This window comes from Grampus griseus (assembly GCF_964374135.1).
Source record: "Grampus griseus genome assembly, chromosome: 8".
NCBI classification, from domain to species: Eukaryota; Metazoa; Chordata; class Mammalia; order Artiodactyla; family Delphinidae; genus Grampus; species Grampus griseus.
The window spans coordinates 107,715,587-107,742,500 of NC_139002.1; the positions used below are offsets into that span (position 1 = coordinate 107,715,587).

Consider the following 26,914-nt stretch of genomic DNA (forward strand, 5'->3'; position numbering starts at 1 on the left):
TGGTCACTGGTCTCACACCCCCCTTCACAGGAGTGAATCGATCGAGAAGGAAGAGGAAGGTCACGCTCCCCCGGGCCAGGGTGACGGAGCCCTCGGTTCCCAAGCTTCTCCTGGACTCCCGGAATTAAGGAGGCCCCAGCTTAGACGGCGAGGTTTCTGGCCCTAAAGGAGCACTTGGTGCCAGGCGCGCACACGTGCTTACACATCCGGGAGACGGGGAGGCCTTCTGCACACGTGGCCCGCTGGGCACCACCTGCTTGAGCCCGGCTGGGCCCTGTGGACCAGCGGACAGCGACGAGGGGAAGGTGACATTTGCAGGAAAAAGGTGTGAACCTAAAAGTCCAGTGTAACCCATCTCCGTGCACGTCCTGCAGCTGGCAAAACTAGCAAGCATTGTCACTCGATTTCCGAGGAAGCCAGCTGACGAGTGTGCAGCCGCTGTGCAGTTAAGAAGTCTGCTTTACAGAAAAGCACCATCTTGGGGGTCGTCACCCCACAGCTGTGGGTCCCCTCCCTTCCGTGCCAGGGCCCTGATAGAGCATGGGCTGGGGGCATGCGCCCTGTGCCCGCAGGCACAGAGCCAGGGCCAGTAGAGCATGCTCGAAGAACAGTGCGGGGAGGAAAACGGGGGTGAGGTCCGCCCTCCCCCCTCCCTCGGCATCAGCTTCCAATGTCTGGGGGGGCTCTGGCAGCAGCGAGGCTGGCTCGGTGGCAGAGGGCTGGCTTTGCAGCGCCCTCCCGTGGAGGGAGGTGGGTTTGAGCTGAAAATACGAGCCCTTTGGCGGAATCAGAAGGGGAAAGATAACTTTCTGCTCACAGATTCTATAATAAAAGCAACCACACCAAGGGCGGGGCGGGGGGCAGGAGGGCCAGACCCCACTTCTGAGCTCTAGTCGGACACAATTTGGGGTCACCGCAGGTGGCTGTCGTGGGATGGGGAGTGGGGCAGGGCCTACCCAGGGGATCAGAGGAGGGGGCGTCACCGTGTGAGACGGGCCCCGCCTGTACCTTCAGGGCCAGCAGGCTCCTGGCGCGGGCGGCTTTGTGCAGGGCCGTCATCCCGTCTTTGGCGCGGAAGTCCAGGTGGGCCCCGCCGTTTCGGAGAGCTTTGATCACCTCCACGGGGTCGTCCAGCTGCGCGGCTAAGGTCAGGGGAGTCTCTAGGGACCCAAACACATGCACGTCAGAACCGGCACTTGGGGCAAGGCTGCGAAGTCACGTGACCCCGTTAACCAAGTTCAAACGTCCCAAAGTGAGCTTGACAGACTGACCCGCCAGGGCGTCACGGCTCCCACCCACCTGCCGACCCCAAACGTCCGTGCACTTAGCATGGCTCTGGCAACCCTTAGTGACGATGGCGGTGACTCTCGGGGTCACGGGCAAATCAAAACGGGGGCAGAGGCAGGGTTCCACATCATCGCCTTGTGGGCTCTGAGTCTGAGAAGCTGCCCCGACTGCCTCTGCCCTCGGTACACAGAATCCCGCAGCCCCAGCCGACGCTGCCCTGTGGGAGGAGGAGTCAGTCAGGGCTGCAGCTAAAGACTGGAAAGGCAGATGCCCGCCTTTCTTCACTTCAACTTCACAGCATCTATGGGTATCTTGGTAGATGCCAGGGACTGAGCTGCAGGGAAACAAGTGAGTAAGACATAGGGTCGTGCCCTGCAGGGGTCTCCATCTGGGAGAGCAGAGAGACCCCAACAGCCATCATGATGGGACCGGACCAACGCATGGAAGGACCAACATATGAAGTGGGGCAGAAGCCCAGGGGACCAAAGGCTGAAGCCCGCCTTTGCGGCGACGAGGGTCAGGAAGGGGCTCCCACACCCCGTGCAGGTGGACCAGCCTGCAGGTGGCCATGGCCGAGGATGTCAGTCTCTGTCATCAGACGTCTCTCCTCAGTGACCCTCACGTGCCCGCCATCACCACCGCCAAGCAGAGTGCATGACTCTGATGTGGTTAATTTGAAAGGCTCTTACGTTACAGAAAAGTGCAAAGAGTAACACGACAACGTGCAGGTTCCCGTGGACCAAAACGCTAATAGTTAATAAGGAATCGTTCTGTCCTCAAGCACATTTTGAGAGTAAAAGGACTGGGGCATCTTCCATGGGGTGGAATGCCCTTCTAACCGCCTGTCACTGACACATCATCACACCACCCTCCATCCCCAGAAAAGGCAACTTCATCACAAATCTAGATTGACGACTCCCATCCATTTTCAGTTACAACATTTATTTATCCATAAATGGGTATTGTCTGGAGGGCTCTTAAAATTCACCGTTGGAATCCCTCTGTACCTTGATTTTCTGTGGCGAGCCTCGTGGGCTTATCCCGCTCCTTGAAACTCATCTGCAGCGGGTAGACACGCCCTAGAGCATGTGTAAAGTGCAGCTTATGCATTCTCTCCCAAGGGAAGTGGTATGATGGTCACGAATGCCACCGGCACATCCCTGCTGCGGACCTACGAGAGGCACCTTCTCACGCGGGGGTTTTTGAAAATTAGGAGTTTTGGGACTTCCCTGGTAGTCCAGTGGTTAAGACTCCACGCTCCCAAAGCAGGGGGCCCGGATTCGACCCCTGGTCGGGAAACTAAGATCCCACATACCGCAACTAAGAGTTTGCATGCCGCAACTACTGAGCCCGCACGCTCTAGAACCCACGCGCCACAACTGGAGAAGCCCACGTGCTGCAATGAAGACCCGGCGCAGCCTAAATAATAAAATTAATTAATTAATTAATAAAAAATAAAAATAAGTGTTTTCTGGGACAGCTAGGGGACGCTGGTGACAGTGGGAATGTGCCCTCACAGAAATCACGTGCAAGGCAAGGAGAGCGTGACGCGGTGAGGGGTGTTTGGGAATCCAGACCATCTGGGAAACGGGGGTAGAGATGTGGAAACGGGGCAGACGTGCAGAGAGAAGCACACTCAGAGAGAGACAGCAGCATCTGAGGGTCTGGGTTCCTTGCAGGGAAAAGACATCACAGGAGGGCGGTGGGCGAGGGGTGATCTGGGAAGGGCGTAAAGGACAGGGCCGTCGGGAGCTGCCAGCAACCACCCTCCAAAGCCAAGTCTCTTAGAGCAGCTCCTCAAGTCTGAGGTCAGCGCATGCGGGATGATAGCACCTAGGGCAAGGTCAACCTTCCAAACGATTCGGGCTTTTCTTTCTTATTTGGCTGTCTGCACGTGGCCAGCGGAAAAGCTAGGCGGTCCAAAGGAGATTTTTTTTTGTTGTTTATACGGCACTATTTTCATAGCTGACGGCATCAAGGTCATTTTACAATGAGAACACTGTCTCAGAGGGAGGCATTGGCAAATGGTAAAATTCCAAATCACAGACCCCTGTGGCCCGGCTGGGCAGACAGCGCTGGGCATGTAAGCAGGTGGAGAGAACTAGACACCCGTCGGTGGCTGTGCCGTCTCCTGTATGAGCTGGGACCTCCAGCCCGTGAACGCCATCCAGGCACATCGAGTGGCACATGGCAGCATCTCGAGGGTTCCAGAGACCCTCCTTGAATGACACTGCAGACCTGCGACGTTCACACCCGCCACGTTCACACCTGGCCACGACCCACGCTGGCAAGGTCAGGGGGGCCCCCAGCTTAGACCTCACGTTCAGGAAGGTTCAGGAAGGGGGCATCCATTGAGACCCCACATGGGCAGATGGGACCACCAAGAAGATACTTGTCAATCAGCTGCTGCACTGTCCGTATAACCGGGTCACACGGGATCCTCCTCCAATGCACTTGGGAGCGGCAGTTCCCTGGCACCACAGTGCTTTGAAAATTTTTCTGGTTTTGAATTTCGAAATTGTCTAAGTTTTAAAAAAATTACACAGGAACCTCCGCAAATATAACCTCATCAGGGGACCAAGGTCTCTCATCTTTGGAGCTGACTCTGAAGGCAGAACTGCCTCCAACCTAGAAACTGCCTGCTGGCATTTTGGCTCCGGGAAAACCAGGTCGTGCTTCGAAGGGAAGGTTTTCAGGTGGGCACGAGGAGGGAGGCGTCTACGAGCACAGCAACAGGGCACCAGCTCCACGGCTTGCGGTCTGTCTGGGTGTCGGGGGAGACCCGGGCAGGAGACTGTGCAGGCACAGGACAGCCGCCGACCCCTGCAGCTGGGACTGCGTACCAGCCTGGGTGCAGGGGCGCATCCGGGGGCCTCAGGAGGACCCGGGGACCAGAGCCTGGTGAGAACCTCCCGCAGAGGCAGCACAGCCCAGCTCTGCTCCCGAAAGGCTGGGTGGCCTCCAGCAGGTGTCCCAAACTCTCTGGGCCTGTTTCCACACCTATATGGTCAGGGTAAAAGCAGGACCTGCACTCCGTGGGGCTCTGTGAGGATCGAATGTCACGTCTGATGCTGGAACAGTGCCCAGCCCACAGTCAGAGTCTGTCCAGGGGATTCAGCTAGAGATGGGCTTTATTTTCTTCATTACGTTTTTTTCCCTGTATTTTTAAAAGCCTGTGCAATGCCTTTATTATGTTATAATCATAAAAGTGATTCTAAAATAAACTGTGAAGCCAATGCTTATTCTCCCCCTCCTCCTCCACCTGGACAGGCACAACCCCTCGTGACTGTCTTTCTTTTCTCAGCAAGAGATGGTCTTGGTGCCCCCAGGATGCACACCAAGTGAAATATGCATTCACAGGCCTACTAAGTGCTCTGCCCTGTGCTGGGGGTGGTGGCTGTCCCGGGGCAGGGGGAACCAGGCATATCTCCTCGAGCTATTATAAGACAGATGGATACACAGACAGGTAGATAGGTAGGTGGATGGGTGGGTGCATAGATGTGAGGGAGGGAGAGAGAGGGAGGGAGGGAGGGATGGGTAAAGGAAGGGCAGATAGGTGGATACACAGACAGAGATGCATACGTGCACACAGACGGATAAAAATGAGTCGAACAAAGCAACACAAGATTAATATTTGATCTCAAGGTTGTCCGAGGGAGCACAAACAGTGCACTCAATTTATCTTTGTAAATAATTAACCCATTACTGAATATAAGACCCATTACTGAACTATTCCTAATGGAGAGATTTCACCCACCCCATTCCCTGTACCCATTTGCCTCATGCAAAACGACACAGGTGGGAAAAGCCTGGCCTTGGGGCCGGAACCTTCAAGTTCGAGTCTGGGCTCAGCCGGTGACATTGACAGAAGCCTTGAACCCCACAGGGACCTCAGCCACACCTCAAAATTCCCAAGGACCCGCGAGAGGAAAGGCGGGATTCGGGGATTCCTTCCTCATTACCTAGAACAGCAGTTCTCAGACTTTGGCACGTGTGGGAATCACCCAAAGAGCTGGTTAATGCAAAGCACACTGGCTCCATTCCCAGAAACGCCTCCACAGGACTGGAGGGCTGAGAATCTGCATCTGAGAGTGACCCTGGAGGTCCAAGGGGTGCACTTTGCTAGAGGACAGCTTCACGTGCTTGACCGCACGGTGACACCACGTGCTCCCACCCCCCAGACACTAATTGAATCGGTGTGATGCGTGACCCAAGTATTAGGATGCGTACAGCTTCCCAAAGTGGTTTTTAACGTGCAGCTGAGTTTGAGAGCCTCTGCTCTAAACACCTGCTAATTCAAATGTGCTCCATGGGTAGCAGCACGTGGGCATGACCAGGAACGGGTTAGAAACGCAAAATCTCTGGTCCCACTCCAGGTCTACACAATCAGAACGGACTTTTAACAAGATTGCCAGGTCACTCATAGACATCAGGTCTGAGATACATGGACGTGGGGCACAGCTCTCCCACTTTATCACGTATGCAATCTATAAACAAGCAAACCAAGGAAAATGGTGCTGTGTCCTCCATACGGATTTATCCCTTTATTTATGAGTCATACACGACCATGGGAAAAAGAACAGTCTTTTAAACAAGTGGTGCTGGGTCAACTGGATTTCCACATGCAAAGGAATGAAGTCAGAGCTCTACCTCACGCCATATACAAAACTTATCAAAATGAATCACAGACCTAAATGTAAAAGCTAAAACTATAAAACTCATAGACGAGAACTCAGGATTAAATCCTTGTGACCTTGGGTTAGGCAACTGTTTTAGATATGACACCCAAAGCACAAACAACAAAAGAAAAAATAGATCCATTTGACGTTACCAAAATTAAAAACTTTTCTGCATCAAAGTACACTATCGAGAAAGTGGAAAGACAGCCCACAGACTGGGAGACAATATGTGCAAATCACATATCTGATAAGGAACCTGTACCCAGAATATATAAAGAACTCTTACAACTCAACAAGAATAGACAAATACGGGCAATAATATCAAAATGTGGGCAAAGGATCAAGTAGTCATTTCCCCAAAGATACACAAATGGCCAATAAGCACATGAAAAGAATAACCAGCCAATATCACTGGTCATTAGGGAAATGCAAATAAAGCCACAATGAGATATGACTTTATACTCACTAAGATGGTTATAATAAAAACAAAAAAGATAATAGTAAATGTTGATGAGGTTGTGGAGAAACTGGAACTCTCATCCACAGCTGGTGGGACGTAAAATGGTGCAGCTTCTTTGGAAAACTATCTGGCAGCCCCTCAAAGGGTTGAACATGGAGCTACTATACGACCCAGCAATTCCCTGCCCCCTGCCAGGTATATACCCGGGAAAGCATACGTCCACACAGTCTGTACAAGAATAATCACAGCAGCATTGTCACAACAGACAAAGAGTGGAAACAACTCCAAATGTCCATCAACTGATGAGCTGATAAACAAAAGGAGTAGATACAGTGGAATATTACCCGGGGAGTAGATGCAGTGGAATATTACTGGGGAGTAGATGCAGTGGAATATTACCCGGGGAGTAGATACAGTGGAATATTACCCGGGGAGCAGATACAGTGGAATATTACCCGGGGAGCAGATACAGTGGAATATTACCCGGGGAGTAGATACAGTGGAATATTACCCGGGGAGCAGATACAGTGGAATATTACCCGGGGAGTAGATACAGTGGAATATTACCCGGGGAGTAGATGCAGTGGAATATTACCCGGGGAGCAGATACGGTGGAATATTACCCGGGGAGTAGATACGGTGGAATATTACCCAGGGAGTAGATGCGGTGCAATATTACCCGGGGAGTAGATGCGGTGCAGTATTACCCGGGGAGCAGATACGGTGCAATATTACCCGGGGAGCAGATACGGTGGAATATTACCCGGGGAGTAGATACGGTGGAATATTACCCGGGGAGTAGATGCGGTGGAATATTACCCGGGGAGTAGATGCGGTGGAATATTACCCGGGGAGTAGATACGGTGCAATATTACCCGGGGAGCAGATACGGTGGAATATTACCCGGGGAGTAGATGCGGTGGAATATTACCCGGGGAGTAGATGCGGTGCAATATTACCCGGGGAGCAGATACGGTGCAATATTACCCGGGGAGCAGATACGGTGGAATATTACCCGGGGAGTAGATGCGGTGGAATATTACCCGGGGAGCAGATACGGTGGAATATTACCCGGGGAGTAGATACGGTGGAATATTACCCAGGGAGTAGATACGGTGGAATATTACCCGGGGAGTAGATACGGTGGAATATTACCCGGGGAGTAGATACGGTGGAATATTACCCGGGGAGTAGATGCGGTGGAATATTACCCGGGGAGTAGATACGGTGGAATATTACCCGGGGAGCAGATACGGTGGAATATTACCCGGGGAGCAGATGCGGTGGAATATTACCCGGGGAGTAGATGCGGTGGAATATTACCCAGGGAGCAGATACGGTGGAATATTACCCGGGGAGTAGATACGGTGGAATATTACCCAGGGAGTAGATACGGTGGAATATTACCCAGGGAGTAGATACGGTGGAATATTACCCGGGGAGTAGATACGGTGGAATATTACCCGGGGAGTAGATACGGTGGAATATTACCCGGGGAGTAGATGCGGTGGAATATTACCCGGGGAGCAGATACGGTGGAATATTACCCGGGGAGCAGATACGGTGGAATATTACCCGGGGAGTAGATGCGGTGGAATATTACCCGGGGAGCAGATACGGTGGAATATTACCCGGGGAGTAGATACGGTGGAATATTACCCGGGGAGTATATACGGTGCAATATTACCCGGGGAGTAGATACGGTGGAATATTACCCGGGGAGTAGATACGGTGGAATATTACCCGGGGAGTAGATGCGGTGGAATATTACCCGGGGAGCAGATACGGTGCAATATTACCCGGGGAGCAGATACGGTGGAATATTACCCGGGGAGTAGATACAGTGGAATATTACCCGGGGAGCAGATACGGTGGAATATTACCCGGGGAGTAGATGCGGTGGAATATTACCCGGGGAGCAGATACGGTGGAATATTACCCGGGGAGTAGATACAGTGGAATATTACCCGGGGAGTAGATACGGTGGAATATTACCCGGGGAGTAGATACGGTGGAATATTACCCGGCCGTCAAAAGGGACGAAGCGCCGACACACGCCGCAACACAGATGAACCCTGAAAACATTACGTTGAGTGAAAGAAACGAGACACAAAAGGGCACATATTGTGTGATTCCATTTCTACAAAGTGTCCAGAACAGGCAAACCCAAAGAGACAGGAAGTAGATGAGTGGTTGCCAGGGGCTGGGGGGTGTGGGGAGTGGGAGGAAAAGGGGGGTCACTGCTAGTGGGTACTGGGGTTCTTTTTGATGTGATGAGAGTGTTCTAAAATGAGACAGTGGTGGTGGTGCACAACCCTGTGAATATGTTTTTAAAGACACTGAACTGCACACTTTAAATGGGTGAATTTAATGGTATGTGAAATGTTTCAACAAAGCCTTACAAAAAACAAAAATTGAAGTTTAATCGTACGTCGATTATACCTTCATAAAACTTTTAAATAAAAAATACACGCCCTACGGCACTCATATATTAAATAAATTACAGAATACACACAGACAGAATGTTTTTAAATCGGGAGATAGATCGTTTGGTGTTTTCTGCTCTACCCCAGTGGGTCATCTGTGCCTTCTTTGTACGATGAAAGGACGGCGAAGGTGAGTCCAAAACGTCTTGTAGGTTAAGGCTCTCCAACCATCCAGCTCACCGACTGACACCTGTCCACAGCAGCCACACAACCCGCCTGGGCCACGTAAATGCTCACGTGACTGTGAGAACCAGGTGCTCCACTCCACCTCTGGCACTCGGGGTCACAGGGTGCACAGGAGGGGGTAACTCACTGCCCTGTTATCACAGACAATGGGGGGGTGGGTGGCTGTGGGCTTGGGAGCCACTTACCAGGATGGACAGCACCTGTTCAGATACACCAGCACCTCTGGCATTGATTTGCATTCAGTGTTTCAGTGTTCATTATCTCGTTATGAGTGAATCATGCAAAATCTCAAAGTCTTCCAGTCTGCTAAAACAGGGATCCATACCCACCAGAATATCTGACTAATAGCCCACCCCCGACCACGAAGGAGAAGGAGATTTACAGCTATCTTCCTCTGAACGGTCATCGCTCTCGAGGGCGGACACTTTCCCGTGAAGAGCTCCCAGGCCAGCACGTGAGACTCGTCCAAACGACCCATGGGCCTTTGAGGCCATTAAGCAGAGTGGATGGCGATGGTGGGTTTCCCCCAAACCGTCAGCAGCCCCGAGCATTCCAGCGACTGGCTCCCGTGTTGGTCCACAAGCCAGCGGAGCCATCCTTGCATTCCCACTACCTGCCACAAACGGAACAGTCCTGACCACCTGAGACCTCACGGTCTCCCTGACTCTGGCTTCGGCGCTCAGACGTGCTGCAGAGCAGACAGTCCCGAGTCGGTTCACGGGGCGGAGATTTGCGGTCAGAGACGGACAGGGAGAAACAGACACAAATCTCTTTTCTGTGAGGGGAATCTTTGACTATAGGGAACAAAAGCACGGAGGCAAGGTGAAGAGATTCTGGTGAAAAGAACAAGGGCCTCATGTTCCAGATAAAAATCTCTGTTACCAAGAGGTGATCTGGCGAGTTTCATAAGAGTTATTAGATCTGGCCTCGTTGGACCCAGATGAGCAGAATTTCCAACAGCACCAGGAAAGCCGCGCATGCGGGTTCTCCGTTCCCCTGATAGAATTACGTCAGATAGAACTAGGCCTGTGAAGGTAGAACGCGCGTAGCAACTGCTTGGAGATCAAACAGTTTAAAAGCGGATGGTTCTTCAGACTTGAGACTGCCAAGGGGGAGGGGCTGCGGGGGCAGAAGTGTCGGGAGTTTGGGATCAGCAGATGCAAGCTATCGATGTTATGTAGAGGACGGATAAACCACAAGGTCCTGCTATAGAGCGCACGGAACAACATTCAACATCCCGTGGTAAACCACCGTGGAAAAGAATATGAAAAGGTATATACAGGGCTTCCCTGGTGGCGCAGTGGTTGAGAATCTGCCTGCCAATGCAGGGGACACGGGTTCGAGCCCTGGTCTGGGAAGATCCCACATGCCACGGAGCAACTGTGCCCGTGAGCCACAACTACTGAGCCTGCGCGTCTGGAGCCTGTGCTCTGCAACAAGAGAGGCCGCGATAGTGAGAGGCCCGCGCACCGCGATGAAGAGTGGCCCCTGCTTGCCACAACTAGAGAAAGCCCTCGCACAGAAACGAAGACCCAACACAGCCAGAAAAATAAATAAAATAAAACAAATGTGGGGTTTAAAAAAAACAAAAGGTATATACATATATATATATACAGGTATGACTGAATCACTTTGCTGTACAGCAAAAATTAACACAACGTTGTAAGTCAACTCTACTTCAATAAAATGTTTTTAAAAAGTGGATGGTTCTTGCTCCCAGACGAGTGTCCTGGGCTTGTTGGTGTCGGCTGCGCGGACCATGAGGGGAATGGGACGTGCGGTCCCATGTGTCCATCAGGTTGTGGAGAAGGCATGGGTGAGAAGTTGTGGCTTTTGTCCTTCCAATAGCAAAATCAAGGAGGGCAGCTCTGAGAAGTGGTCTGTGGCCTGTGATTTTCCTTCGTTGTTTTTTTTTTAAAGCATTACTATTTTTTAAATTAACTTATTTATTTTTGGCTGTGTCGGGTCTTCATTGCTGCACTTGGGCTTTCTCTAGTTGCGGCGAGCGGGGGCTGCTCTTCGTTGTGGTGCGCAGGCTTCTCACTGTGGTGGCTTCTCTTGTTGCGGAGCACGGGCTCTAGGCACGCGAGCTTCAGTAGTTGTGGCACGCGGGCTCAGTAGTTGTGGCTCGCGGGCTCTAGAGCGCAGGCTCAGTAGTTGTGGCACACGGGCTTAGCTGCTCTGCGGCATGTGGGATCTTCCCAGACCAGGGCTCGAACCCGTGTCCCCTGCGTTGGCAGGCGGATTCTTAACCACTGCACCACCAGGGAAGTCCCAATGGCCTGTGATTTTCTTACAACGAAAGCCCTGGGCAAAAAAAAAAACCCACACACAGACACACTGATACTAATGTGGTTTGAAGCAGACACATGGGACCTATCAAACCAAGAATTTGGAAAGTATAGGACATTTTGAGCAAGTAAACATTCAAGGCTAGAACAATGAGATCCCACTACACACCTATTAGCATGGATAGAATCCAAAACACTGACAAACCCAACTTCTGGCAAAGATGCAGAGCAACAACAGAGAACTCTCATCACTGCTGGTAGGAAGAAAAAACGGTACAGCCACTTAGGAAGACAGTCTGGCAGTCTCTTTCAAAACTAAAAGATGTTTCACCATATGATCCAACAACTGTACTCCTTGGTATTCACACAACTGATCTGAAAACTTATGTCTACACCACAACCTACACACAAGTGTTTGCAGCAGTTTTGTTTATTTTCACCAAAAGCTGGAAGCTTTTGGTGAATATGAACCAAGAAGCCCTTCAATAGGTGAACAGATAAACAAAACCAGGACATCCATACAGTGGATTATTTAGTGATTAAAAAGGAAAGTGCTATCAAGTCATAAAAAAGATACAGCTAGGGGCTTCCCTGGTGGCGCAGTGGTTGAGAGCCCGCCTGCCGATGCAGGGGACGCGGGTTCGTGCCCCGGTCTGGGAGGATCCCATATGCCGCGGAGCGGCTGTGCCCGTGAGCCATGGCCGCTGAGCCTGAGCGTCTGGAGCCTGTGCTCCACAGCGGGAAAGGCCACAACAGTGAGAGGCCAGCGTACCGCAAAAAAAAAAAAAAAAAAAAAGATACAGCTAAATCTTAAATGCATGTGGTTAAGTGAAAGAAGCCAGTCCGAAAAATCTACACAGTGTATAATTCCAATGATATGATATTCTGGAAAACTTAAAACTATGGAGATGGTAAACAGATCAGTGGTTGCCAGGGGCTGCAGAGAGGGGCAGGATTGAATAGGTAAAAGGCACAGGGGATTTTTTTTAAAAGTTGCAAAACTAATCTATATGACACTGTGATGGTGAACATAAGAATTAAATATCTGTCAAAATCATAAACTCTACAGCACAAAGAGTGAAGCTTAACGGATGCAAATTTTTAAAATAAAGCTTAAAAGTTCATTTAGGAGATGTGGGATCCCAGGATAGAATGCAGAATGTGACAAAAGAGTCTAATTGTATTAAAACGTTAGAAACAACCCCAGTGGAGGAGGTGGGGCAATAGAGTGCTGACCTGTGCAACTGCGGGAATGAGCAGAGTCTGAAAGACAAAAGGCAAAAGAACGTCACGCAAGCACGGTTCTCTAGTTGATAAAGTTGCTTTCCACTGTGCGGTGCAGGTCAACCATCTAGAAACCACTATGCAGGTGCCCTGGAATTGAGCAATTAAATACACAGACGGCAGAGAGTGGAAGCCAGGCTTCTCACTGTCTACGTGGGAGGTTACAGAAAAGCAAGGAGAGGAGAGAATGATCCCCCTGGCAATGGATTAGGACTGGGGAGGTCAGTATGAACTCACGTTTCGCTTAATACAGATTCAGGTGGTTACACACAGAAGCATTTATAGACTGGTACACACATGTATCTCCTTGTTCTTTCCTCTGAGAGAGCTCAGAAGGAACTACTCCCCAGTGGCAATGAGCACACCCAGCACCCAGATCTTGGTTTCTAAGACCACTCTTCCAGGGCACTTGGGAGGAACGGCAGATTCTAAGACTGGGGCGGGAAACATACAGAATGAGCCTGAAACACCTTCCGGTGCCAGGAAGCAAGACAGTGGTCAAATCATCATCGCCATCATCATCGCCATCATCCACATGGATGGGTATGTGTCAAAAGGACACAGGTGGAACTTCCCTGGTGGTCCGGTGGGTAAGCCTCCGCACTCCCAATGCAGGGGGCCCAGGTTCGATCCCTGGTCGGGGAACTGGATCCCACATGCACGCCGCAACTAAGAAGTCCACGTGCTGCAGTGAGGATCCCTGTGCTGCAACTAAGAGCTGGTGCAGCCGAAATAAATAAGTAAACAAATAATAAATAAATATTTTTTTTAAAAAAAGAAGTAACACTTCTATTAAAAAAAAAAGAAAAAGACACAGTAGCCAAATGAAAGAGCTCCCAATGGCCGAAGCTGGAGCCATTTGAGCAACAAAATATGTCAAGTCGCGCTATATTATAACGCAAGGTGTACATTAAACATCCATGAGTCCACACTGGTAAAAATAACTACATAAATAAATGAATTCTTTCCTCTGCAGAAGAATTCCAGGTAATTTACGGAGCTACACTGCCGTCCAGGAGGTGGAACGGAACTGCTCATCTTTAAGTGTGGGCTGGGTTTAGTGACTTCCTTCCGAAGAGGGCAGTCCATAAAGGGGGGAAAAGAGTTCACTACGGTGGGAAGCCTGAGAAGCACACCTCAGCCAGGGGCAAGGTCCACACCAGTGAGAGGGGTGCCCTTGATACGGTGCGATGAGAAGGGCATCTGCCTCTGCAGCCTTCTTCCCAAACCCACATACCACCCCCATCTAATCATGACCTAAACCTGAGACAAGCCTCAGCAGAGGGACGTGCTACAAAACACCGCACCAGCTCCCAAAACTGCCAAGGTCATCAAAAGCAAGGAAAGCCCTAGAAACTGTCACAGCCAAGAGGGGCCTACGGAGACGGGAGGGCTACCTGTCATGAGGGATCCTGGAACAGAAGACGGACCTTCAGTAACTATGAACGAAAGCATGGGCGTGAGTTAATTATAACACATCAATATTGGTTCATTAATCATAACAAACGTACGCTACTCACGTAAGACGGTGATGGGGAGAAATGGGTGTGGGGCATGGAGGGGGACACATCCTGTAAGTCTAAAACTGCTGTAAAGTAATCATTTAAAAGAGCTGTGAAAAAAGCCACCCCAAGTTCATGTTTCGGCTGACGATTTCATGTAAAAATGCTGCTGTTGGCTGTCCCCACGTGGCCCCCTGGGGACACCACCTACCCAAGGCTGTGTGTGCCTGTCATGGGTCACCTGACTGACATCCCTCTCCCACTCCGGCCGGCTCTGCCACCATCCCCAAAGCCAAGGCTCACCCCCGGGGGCCCCGTCTCTGCCGCCACATCACCGCCCTTTTCCCTACTTCCTCAAGTTCTCAGTTAATGCATTGCATCTTCCTGGACCACACGCACCTGTATGCGTCACCTATGATCCTTTCTGAAGCACGGCAGATTACACATAAGAAAAAGTCGTCAATGATCGAATATGCTGCTTGGAGCTCTCACTTAAAAACAGGTCTCTCTGTACCAGAAACTGCACCCAGCAAGCCAAAGGCACCCAGACGTCTGTGGTCACTGGCTCGGCAGCCCTCAAGCTAACTCCACTGGCACTGGGTACTCCGTGCGTCTTGGACCCCCTGCAGACTGGTGCTTACGAGGTCCCAGGGCTGTGTCCCCGAGGTGCTATTCCTGGGGAGTTTCACACAGGGACTCGCTCAGGGGCTACGATGAGACTGTAGGATCTGGACCAAAGGAGCGCCCTCAGTAGAGAGCAATCCAGTGTCCGAGAAGCCTTCTAGTTGGGCCGTGTGGGAGCTGGGCAGGGGGCTCCCCGGGAGCCCGGCTGCGGGGGCATGTGGCAGAAACAGGCACATCTCGGCCTGGATGACGAGCTGCTGCCCTATCACTGCCTGGAAGCTGACGTAGTCACTGGATCTCAGAAACAAAGCCCCGACTCACAACAGGGGCTCTGCAAACAGTCCCATCAACACGTACTCAATTTCTACTTCTGATCGACCTGCTTCAAGGGCTGAGAGACGTTTCTAGCTTTATTACAGCCCTGCCTCTGTTGTGCCTGGACTTCTTTCAAGTTGGGGAAGACAGTGCAAGACAGAAGCCCGAAGTTTTGCTCGAGTTGTTAGTTTTAGTTCCCTTTCAGGGCTCGAAACACCGTCCATCTCGTCCCAGAGGTTCCAGCTGAAACAGGAGACGAGCCTGGCAGACAGTCTGCTTCTTTCTGCTACTGGCATCATTACCTGACCAAATTTCCATCAGAAAAGGTACTAGAAGTTCTGACTAACACGGCCTGCTTTGTTTTCACTGACAGGTCATTCCTCCAGGATTTAATTATCTTCTGCGCGTCCCTCAGTCCAGAAGGTATGCTTCGCCCCACTGGGGTTCCCGAGCTCGGCCCAGGGGCGCCCGAGAACCACGCAGCCCGAGTGCAGGGATGCAGCTCAGGTGGGAGCATCATGGCATTTCCTGCACTTAGGAAGGAAGCTGCTTTCAGCTCTCCGCTTGGGACGTGAAGTCTGGTTCTCAGCCAGATTCTGCCGATTACCAGGTGGCTTTTAAGAAAGTCACAGAACTCCGGGTGGAGCTGCTAGGACACAGGCACAGCCTGGGGCTGGCAGAGCCGCTGAGGACAGCAGGGCAGTGTCTGGAGTAATGGGGGTGGGGGCGGCTCTTGCCCCCTTGGACCGGCCTGGCACTGCAGCAGGAGACTCCACCCAGGAGCTTGGCGACCACAGGCCCTCCAGTCCCGGACCCTCTGTGTCCGCCACGGCCTCGGCCACATCCCAGCAGCCACGGCACGGGAGAAGGGGGCCCGCAGCCGACCCCGCTTCCCTTCCACCCCGGGTGAGAGCCTGGAAAGCAAGGGCAAGCAAGCCGGCCTCTGCCCACACACCCCCCCGGCCTTGAGGCGACCTGGCGCCCGGCCTCCGCTCTCGGAGCCCCCGCTCCTCCAGGGATGCTGGCCTCGCAGACGCCCTGCTTCGTGGGAGCCCGAGGACAGAGGGAGACAGGCCTACCACGCCCTGCGCACACCATCGGGCCCCAGGAGGTCCTTGTTTGACCTCAGCTGTCACTATGAAGTGTCCCCCATCACTTCTCAGGCGACGGGCCGAGGGCGCCGGCGTGTCCGGGGCCAAGGGGCTTCCCAGACGGGGACCCTCAGTGTGAAAACCAGAGCTGTCCCTAGAAAACTGGGACAAGTTGGTCACACCGCCTATCACCTGGGGGCGGCCACCAAATCAACCCTGTTTTCCTCCCTCTGGGTCCACAGCCAGGAGAAAACAACACGTACTGAGTCTCCATTGCGCCACTGACATGACAGGCACGTTCTGGAGACCCCACCAAGCATGAGCCGCTCCACACGGGGACACTCACATGCTCCTCACCCAACGCTCACACGTCCCCACCCTGCGGGGACCGCCACCCTACGGAGCGGACAGAGGCGAGAGGGAAGTCGCGTGCTTGTCCCCCAGACGTTAAGGCGCTGGCCTCTCGGTGGAGCCTGTGTTACATCCTCTCCTGGTATTTTCTCCGTTTGTAACTGGGTCACTATACCCCCTTGTCCGGGGAACTGCCCATGACTTAGTTTGTTTCCAAGAATGTCCACCCCATTGTTCGCTGTTCTCATTTCACGTGTTGCCCTTGGTCCCCATTTTCCCTGCCTCTCAACCAGGACGGTCTGCTTCTCAGCTGGGGATGTGAGTGAAAATTCTCTAGGTGTGGAGAGTGGAGCAGTGATGCTGGACGAGGCGCTGACCTGCAGCAGAATCTCAGGTCCACCCTCAGCTTCCGGTTCAGAACTTTCCGTATTCACTACATCCTTTACCCTTTCTGCTCGTTGTAAATATTCCTTTGTCTTAAAGAAAAAAACCATCCTGTTTGATCACCGTCAATTTTGTCCACACAGAACCCTGCACGGAGGTTTACAGCAACTTTAAGCATAATCACCAAAATTTGGAAGCCGCCAAGATGCACCTCAGTAGGTGGATGGATATATAAACCGTGGTCCATCCACACAACGGAATATTCTTTGGAGCTAGAAAGAAATGAGGGAGGGAAAGACTGGGAGTGTGGGATTAGCAGACGTCAACTATTATATACAGGATGGCTAGACAACAAGTTCCTACTGTGGAGCACAGGGAACTATATCCAACCTCCTGGGATAAACCATCATGGAAAAGAATATAAAAATAGAAAGTCTCTGTGTATAACTGAATCACTTTGCTGTACAGCAGAGACTGGCGCAACACTGTACATCAACTCTACTTCCATATAAAAAATGAGCTATCAAACCATGAAAATCAGGGAGGAAACATAAGTGCATATTTGTAAGTGAAAGAAGGCAATCTGAAAAGGCCACACAGTATGTGATTCCAACCATATGACATCCTGGAAAAAGCCAAACTACGGAGACAGTGAAAAGATCAGTGGCTGCCGGGGGTTAGTGGGAGGGAGGGACGAACAGGCAGAGCACGGAGGATTTTCAGGGCAGGAAACGTAGCCTGCATGATGGTGGATATATGTCCTTATACATCTGTCTAAACCCACGGAATGTACAGCACTGAGCGAACACTAACGTAAAAGTGGACTTGATTTCACTTTCTGACTTACTTCACTCTGTACGACAGTCTCTAGGTCAGGAAGACAAGTATCGTATATTAATGCATATTCATGGAATCTAGAAAAACGGTACAGATGAACTGGTTTGCGAGGCAGAAATAGAGACACAGATGTAGAGAACAAACGTATGGACACCAAGGGGGAAAGGAGGGGTGGGATGAATTGGGAGATGGGGATGGACATATATACACTAATATGTATAAAACAGATAAATAATGAGAACCTGCTGCAGAGCACAGGGAACTCTGCTTCGCTTCGCTGTACAGTAGAAACTAACACAACACTGTAATACAACTACACCCCAACTGAAAAGAAAAGTGGCCTTGAGTTAATAATAATGTATCAATGTAGGTTCATCAGCGTAAAAACGGCCACACTGATGCAAGATGTCAGTAGCGGGGGAGCCTGGGGGTGGCTGGTTATACAGGACCCCCTACTCTTGCCATTCAATTTTCTGTAAACCTAAAACTACTCTAAAAAATGAAGTCTAGTTTCAAAAATACGGGAGTGGGGTGAGGGGAGGGAAAGTTCCGCCTTACAGAGAATATTAGCTGTAAGACATAAAACTGATGTAGAAAATTACCACTTGGCGGCCGCCATGTGAGAGCTGTTCAGTAATTCTGCTTTAAATGTTAAAGCTGAAAATAAATAATAATTTATAATTGATCTGCCCAGACCCCCGCCACCCAAAAAAAAAAAAAAAAAAAAAGAATCCAACCAAAACCTTCTGAGTACTGTTAGTTATTGGCTGAGATCCGGGAAGTCCTGTACAAGAGCTGTCTGCCTGGGAGGCGGGCGTCCCACTGCTGGTCCCCAGTCGGATGGGGTCGGAGCCTGGTCTCAGCCTTCCCTGGAACCCTGGAACACCTGTCCTGAATTCTGTGCTTTGTCAGGTGCCAGTTTACACGGATTTCAGGGGTAAACAGGTTTCCGTTTCTTTTCTCAGAGTTAGTTCTTCCTGATCAGTGAGCCCAGAGGCCGTGGTCACGGGGATAGTTCAGGAAATCCCGGCGTTCATTTCACCCCACGCCACCTTCTCCACAGGTCGCTGCTCCCGGGTCGAGTCTATCCCAGGTCTGAGGACAGTGGATGACATGCTGCCTCCGTCTCTCTCCTTCCCGGGCCCCCGAGGCTCCACTGCATCTGCTCTGACGATGACGCCATCCACCACCACCAGGACAGCGTTTCTAACTACAGGCGGGGCCACGAGAAATGACCGCTGACCCCCGTTTTGAAATAATCTAGGGTCTGTGCTGAGGTGTTTTTAGAAGCTCAGTTAGGGTCGGCTCTGGAATAACAGTCGATCCAAACTCTTGGAATCCAGCGACACCACCGCCAGTGAAGCAGGCCTGCTTCATGACGGGGAGGGGGGAGCAGGAGGGGCGGTGTCCAGCCCGGGGAATCATCGGGAGACAGCCACGGATGCGGCCAGGCCAGCGGGAGCCCAGGCCGGAAGCCGCCCGAGGACCACAGACCCCGGGCCTGGCTCAGCTCTGCCACTGTCCCTGCTCAGGAATCCACAGGCCCATGTGCGGTCTGAGCCCAAGTGCTGGGAGCTACACTACAGTGATGGACGGTACCCACCCACCCCCCGCCCAACGAGCTAGGGGCCAGCCTGGGTGACAGGGGCTGACCACGGGGCCAGGACCAGCACGTGCCCACCGTGTGCCCCCCCAGCCCTGGTGCTCAGACCCTCTGCTCAGCTACACACACCCCCAAGGTGCTTCCCCCGCAGACCGAACGTCCAACCCTGCAGCTGCCCCGCTCCCCGTCCAGACTCTTTGCAGACGCCCGTGCCCCCTGACCCACCACCTGCTACAGGCCCTTCTCCCCAGCCCTGGGGTCTTGCCCCATCACTCCTGACCTTAGAAGGTCAGCCCCGCGCAGGCACGGCAGGGCCCGCCTCTGCCTTGTGCTCCATCCACCCTTCAGGATGCCCGGGAGCCTGCTTGCCCACGGCACCCCGCCCCAGCTCCCGGCGCACAGACCCCCAGCTTCCTGTCTCACCAAGTGTCTGCCTGGGCTGGTGCCCGCCTCACCTTCACGCAGGCCTCTGCGCTTGTCCCCCCTCCAGGCCTGTGCTCTCCTGTCCCTATCCAGGCCTGTCCCGTCCCCGGGCATCTCGAGCACTGAAGCTGTATCCCCGATAAGCCAGCACGTTCTCACGTTGCTCAGTTAAATTCAGGAGACAGGAGTCGACCGTGATTACAGCACGGCCACCTGTGTGCAGACGGGGACGTGCACGGCTGCAGGAGTATGGGTGCAGGTCCTGCCCCAGCTTTGGAGTCCCCACAAGTGACGAGAAAGCTCCCTCCTTCAGCTGACGCACCTGTCGTGGGTTCAGCAGCTGTGAGGTGGGACACATATACGTGACATTGGCACAGGGAGGACCTGCCCGACCCAAGAGGAGAGGGGGAGGGAGGCCCCGCGCGCTGAGTCCAAGATAAACGCTCCCTGCTAAGCATTACCCGCTTGCCCGGATGAACGCTCCCAGTTGCTATGGAGACCCTCACCTGAGCCGCTCTCGGCTCCCACGACAGCCTCACCTCAGCTGGTCGAGTTCACGTGTCCCCTGGGCACAGCGCTCTCACCTGGGATGACGGTGCCTCCCCCCGCCAGGGGACACTGTGCAATGTCTGGGGGCATCTTTGGCGGCCACAACTCGGGGATGTTACTGGCATTTGTGGGTGAGGGTCAGGGATGCCGTACACATCCTACAGTGCACAGGACAGCCCCCAGCATAAAGGACTGTCCAGCCCCAGCATGGAACATCATGCATCCATGAAAAAGAAAGAAATCCCGCCATTTGCAAGAACGTGGATGGACCTTGAGGGCATAACGCTATGTGAAATAAGTCAGACGGAGAATGGCAAATCTGTCTGATCTCGCTGACACGTGGAATCTAAAACAACTGAACCCAGAGAAAAAGCCTGGTGGTCACCAGAGGCAGGAGGTGGGGTGGGTGAAATGGGTGGAGGGGCTCAAAAGGTCCAAGCTTCCAGTTATGAGATAAGTCAGTCCTAGGGATGTTGTGTACAGCATGGCGACTGCGGTTAATAATACTGTGTTGTATATTTAAAAGTGGCTAAGAGAGTAGATCCTAAAAGTTCTCATCATAAAAAAAAAAATGTGTAACTATGAGTGGTGACGGATGTTCACGAAACATATCGTGGTGATCATTTCCCAGTATATCCGTATACCAAATCGTTACATCGTACGCCGAAAATTAATACAATGTTTTGCGTCAACTGTATTTCCATAAAACTGGAAACAAAAAGAGAAGAGATAAGATTAAACAAAAGTTAATGCCCATTTGGAACTGGTAAGAAACAGAAAGGATCCTCCGGCCCCCGTGTCAGCGGGGCGGAGGATGAGAGCCCTGTACCGTTTTATCCCACGCGTGATCTGAGGTCCCACGCGCAGGGACTTGGTTTCCAGCAGGGGGAGCTAGGCACACGCGGGTGCATGTGCGTCTCCCAGGGCTGGCATGAGACGGCTGTTCTGTGTTGTCATTCATTCATTCACTCATTCTCTCCTTCAACTCAGGTACGTACTGAGCACCTACCACTCGCCAGGCACCTCCCGGATGCTGGCGATTCCACGCCGCTAACACAGGCTCCCGGAGGAGGGAGAAAGCACTTTTAAAACCAAGTAAAGCGCGATGCTGCCTACGCACGTGTAATCCGAACAACAGAATCACCTTTCCTCCCCGAACCCACGTTCCAGCGGGGTTTCCTCAAGTGTCTCCAACCAGCCCCTACCTCCCGTCTCCAGGTCGTGGAAATTCGGATCCAGGCCTCGTTCCAGCATCTTGACGATCTTCTCCACCGAACGATGCTGGATGTAATCCATGCATTTTTTCAGGTTGGTCTAAAGAGAAAAGCAAAATTGGTCTTACAGAGAAACGTCTCTTCAGGCCATGGGAAGGCTCCTTGCGGGGTGCACCCCGGCTGGCCGCCTTTGCGGGGAGGAGAGCTGCCCCTTGATGGGGCCCTGCTGCAGTCCCCAGGCTCGCCAGGCAGCATCCTTCTGCATCTGGAACCCCGGGGCCAAGCCCAGAGCCCAGCACATGGCAAACCCAATTGGCCTGTCCTGGATGAATGTTCTAGAAATCCCCCACCGACCTCTGTGCTCGCCGAGAGCCACAGGATGTTCCTTCACTTTCAAAAGGATGAGCCGCCTGAACCACTTTGAAAAACTACGCTTTCCAGGGTGCAGCCCAGGTCTTCTGACTCCATCCTCTTTCGAGCGAGGCCCAAGGACTGGTATTTGTGTTTCCTAATCTCTAACGCAGTGGCTCCTATGGACAGCAGAAGGGCACTGCTCACTCAGCTTAACCCACTTGTGGCTAATCCTGTGACCTGTAGGTGGACACACGGATGCTTGGGTCACCGAGCGATTCAAGGTGAGGGAGTCAGTCACTCCTCGTGAGACCAAAATGACCAGGGGCTCAACACTGACCAGGTTGCCCAGACTCATCTGCAAGGAAAATAATAATTTTCTGTCCATCTAGCAGATAGCCTGGGTTATTTGATGGTAATCACAGTATCTGAGATGCCTCTGTCAGATGAATCTAATGCTCTCACTGGCCCAGTTCTCCACCCGCACTCCACACCCCTCCCCAGTCACCCTGAAACCAACCCCTGGACCCTTCAGCCCACGGATCTCCACCTGGATGCTTTCTGTACATTCTGGGACTAAACATTAACAAATGCTCAAGGACACAGGATACTCTTGGTTTCACTGAACACCTTCTTTGCTACTTACTAATCGACATTATTTTAAATGCACAAACACATTTTCATGTACACATCAGAGAGTCATCAAAAGAACCCGAAGTGCCCAGACTTGGAATCTAAATACCCCTGTGTGGGCAGATTCCAGGGCTGGGCAGGGGGAGTGCAAGAGCAACCTGACCGTCTTGTGCCTGAAAAAGCCATCAGTACTCAAAGGATGGTGGGGACAGCGCCAGAGGGAGGAGAGCCAGGCAGAAGGGCCACCGGCCACATCCGGACAACTTGGGCACAAAAATAAATAATGAGAATGGCATATTATAACCCACTGAACACGATGAAAATCCACAGGTCCATCCTGATATGAATGGGGGGATGAAACAAAAACAAGGGGACCCCAGAGGTTGGGGATGCTCTCTGTGGACTCACGGCTGCAGGTGAGCTCACCTGGGCAGATCAGGGCTGGTTTAAGTAAGCTGAACGGGCACCCGTCCTGACTCTGGCTCTCCCTGTGCTCTGCAGGGAATGCTCCAGGCTCTCTGGGGAGGGGCCGGACCTGGAGGAGGGCATCTGAGAGCATCCTTGGGTATCACACATCTTCCTCCGTGCTGAGCGAGGTGCCCACCGCACGCTCCAGCTCCTGCATGCCCTGGACAGGTACAGCATCCCTGACGGAGCGCAGGTGTGCCTGGAACACAGCCCACAGCTCGCTCCTTAACTCTCTACTTCTCCCCTGCTTCCCTCGTGCGTCTTACCTCCATGCAGTTTACGTAAACAGCACCTTAATCACGAGAGTGGCGGCACCAGACACCTACTTCAGTGTTGTCCCCTATTTCGGCAGCGAAGGCCCAGAGGGAACGGCCACCCGTCTTCCCAGAAACACCCGGGAGGAGGTGAGTAGAAAGCAGGGCCCCAATCTCTACTCTCAGGGATGTTAGTTCCCTTACGTGCAGGCATCGACTGCGTTTGCGTCACACGGGAGGAGACGATGGTGGTGTTTAACAGGGCTCTGGCGGCAGCAGGGGCCTCAGCGTCTCACAGGAAGGAGAACCCTCTGCCCAAGAGCTCCCCCGATCTCTGAGATGATGACGCAGAAACGAACACCAAGGCTCGACACAACCAGTCCTCGCTTACCTTCGTGTGCAGCTTGGCCAACTGTTTCTCATCCAGATTGGATTGTCTATACACCCGCTTCTTGTAGCGAAACTGGCACAGACACACAAACAGGAAAAAAAGAAAACCAGGTAAATATTTCACGCAGCCGTTCAGAGGAAACACCTGCCTTGTCCGTGGGTATTTCCCCCGGGGCGGGGGCTCCCTAGCAAACCCTTTTGTGTTAAATAAACTACTTCTGTTCGCACCACAGAGCCTACGACAGCGTAAGGGTAACTTCTGCGGAGATGCTGCCGCCGTTTTGGCTGGAAAGTCACAAAAAGAAATGAGAGCAACCCAGACTCAGGAGCTGATGTGCTCTGCTCTCCTCTGCATCGTCAGCATGGCAGCAAATCAGGACCCGCTTCTCACGTGGGCTCTGTCTTCGACGTCGTCAACCTTTATTAAACACACTCAAGAAAAGCCCCAGCCTGGCAAAGCCACCTGCCCTCAGCCCACAGCCTCCGCCTGGGACTCTGGGGCTCAGACTCGCTCCTTCAAATGGCACGGCACCTCCTCTAACCTGGCAGAGACGTCATGGAAACAGAGGGGCTTGCTGAGTAAGTCTACCTTGCTCAGGTAGAGTGATGGTGCCCGGGAGGGTGCACTGGGGCCGCAGACTGCTTCCGGATCCCCAGCGCCTTTCACCCGATGCCCTGTTCCTTCTCCTGGGTGCCCTGGCTGCCTCTGTAGTACATGCCCTGTGGCGGGTTTGGGAAGGAGGCTGGCAGCTTGGGAGTCACTGGGACTCTGAGCTGAGACACAGCTCCAACTCCAGCCCCCCCCCACTGCCCTAGTGTAACGGAAAGTGGGGTCCGGCTGCTCGCCGCTCAAAAGCCAATAAAGAGGCCAGGTTGGTGGAAAGGCGAGTTTGCCTTATGTTGATGCTGGCAGCCTGGAGGCAAGGGAGGGTGAACTCCCGTCCAAAGGCCAACTCCCCCCCACTGACAGTCAGTGGGCTAGAGCTTTTATAGACAGAGGGAGGGGGCTCCATGCAGACAGCACGGTCAGCTCCGGCAGTCATCTTGAAATTGGTCATCGGTACTCTGACCAGCGGCATCTTGATTGCTTTAGGTCCTGTTAGCCTCAGTTCCAGGGTTGGTTTGTTCCCATTTCTTTGAGGCCAATTCTCGGAACTGTGGCAGCTTATGTCATGGCTACAGTCTGGTCACCATGCACTTAACTGCTTCCACCTGGTAGGGGTTTCAGTATCTATAAGACAGCTCACAGGATACGGCTCAGAATATTATCTCTAGCCCTCGAGGAGGAACGAAAGGTCCTTGACTATGCTTAATGACTAAACTATTATTATTTGGTCTCCTTTGACTGTTTTCCTTTGTTTCTGCATTTTCTCACTTCTCTGATTAAACATATTCTTTTTTTTTTTTTTTTTGCGGTACGCGGGCCTCTCACTGTTGTGGCCTCTCCCGTTGCAGAGCACAGGCTCCGGACGCGCAGGCCCAGCGGCCATGGCTCACGGGCCCAGCCGCTCCGCGGCATGTGGGGTCTTCCCGGACCGGGGCACGAACCCGCGTCCCCTGCATCGGCAGGCGGACTCTCAACCACTGCGCCACCAGGGAAGCCCAAACATATTTTTTGATTAAAGTTCTTCCACAGACAAAAGGCAGGCGGAGGACACGGCGGGGAGGGAAGGCCCACAGGGTCCTGCTCCGTTTCGCTAGCAGCCGAGTCACTGGGCTGGACACCTGCCCCATCTCAGACTCTGTTTCCTTGTCTGTCGCACGGGGATCACAGAGCTCCCAGCATGCCCCGAGGATTGAATGTGAGCTTCCTGGCACAGAGCCGGTGCTGGGCAGACGCTGTCTTACCCTTCCCTCCCCAGCTTCCCTTGATTCCCTCCCACTCCGAGGAGTTTAAAGAAGCAAAGGCGTGACACAAAGGGTGCAGAGCAGGGGGTGACCTAACCCCGAAAGTCTCATCCCATGTGAAGTTTCCAGAGCGACCACCTTATCGTCTCCTCCCCTCCCCTCCAAACAAAAGAGCAATCCCACAACAGACAAAATCCCTCAGTGCCACAGACAAAAACTTGATTATTTTTTTAGGGGCCGAAATAAACCAGTGAAATCAGAAAGTCCCGTGAAACGCAGGCTGCACCCCGTTCCTGGATCACGTGCACCGCCGCAAACGGTAAGCGTCCGCCTTCTCGAACTGACCTGGCAGGAGGAGACGCAGGCCGTTTTAGGACTCTAGCCCTCAGATTCTAGATTCAACCAGGACAGCACAGTCTGGGTACGGCCGTGAAACTCCCTATTGCTTATCTTCATGCGTCACGGCTCTGAGGCTTCAGAAACCACTGAGAGTGACGTGAGGGGATGTAACAGAGTTTGCTAACTTGACGGATCTGTAGGAATTCAAGTCCATGGGTGCTTTTTCAGTTATAAAAAGAAATATGCTGGGGTCGACAACATCTCTTGGCAGGAGGGGGACACATGGAGGAGGCACATGGAGGAGAATGTCTATTTCCACAGTCATAAATGTTTACGGCTTGTGGCTAGAGGGATGTAGGCTCAGAAACACACATCCTTTTCTTGCTCTTTTCTCTGTGTTTCATACGTAGCCAACCGTGTTTTACGGCCACGATCCAAGGCAAAGAGCTCAGATCCAGGCTGCCCCTGGCGGGTCCACCTCCAGGCCAGGCTCAGCCCCACACAGCGGACCACCTGGCAGGATGGTGATCCAAGGAGAGGCACGAACACACGTGTAAGTGGCTCCTTCATGGCAATGAGAGCTGATGGCAAGAGCAGCTACAGCACCCACCAGTGCCGGCGCTCGCCCATCCCCAGCCCTTATGCTAAGATCACTGTCCCAAGGAATAGCTCACCCGAGCCTCACAGCCACCGAGAAGATGGTAGTAACGTTCCCCCGATTTCAAAGCTGGGAATCTGAGGCTCAGAGAGGCTGTTGGGTGGCATGTAGGGTCCCACAGTGACCAGGACTGGACCAAGTCCATCTGATGTCACAGACCACCCAGCCACATGGGGCAACGAATGCTCACGTGCTCGCCTCTCAGTCTCGGCTGCCATGAGTTCCTGGATGGGACAGCAGAAGGACACGCGTGCCGGCTGCCCTGAAAGGCAGGGCACAGCCCTGCCCAGGTCCCACCGGGCTCTCCCAGGCCTCCTCTTGTTCGGTTCTCGGGGGCTGGGGGACGGGCCCATGTCGCCTCCTCCAAGATGCTTTCCAATCAAGGGTAGGCTCCGGACTGCCTGTTC

The 26,914-nt window shown here is 52.7% G+C and overlaps 1 protein-coding gene across 1 annotated transcript in view; it reads right to left on the bottom strand.

Annotated features, from left to right (window-relative positions):
* SHANK2 (SH3 and multiple ankyrin repeat domains 2) overlaps nt 1-26,914 on the bottom strand; it is a gene marked incomplete at its 3' end in the record, with an annotated part of 537,007 nt that overhangs the window by 421,862 nt on the left and 88,231 nt on the right. The window contains exons 4-6 of the mRNA XM_082660603.1: nt 23,664-23,735; nt 21,558-21,666; nt 1,009-1,160 (exon numbers count right to left, since the gene is read on the bottom strand). Of these exons, the coding sequence (XP_082516729.1) occupies nt 1,009-1,160; nt 21,558-21,666; nt 23,664-23,735 (333 nt within the window). The remainder of the gene's footprint in view (nt 1-1,008; nt 1,161-21,557; nt 21,667-23,663; nt 23,736-26,914) is intronic.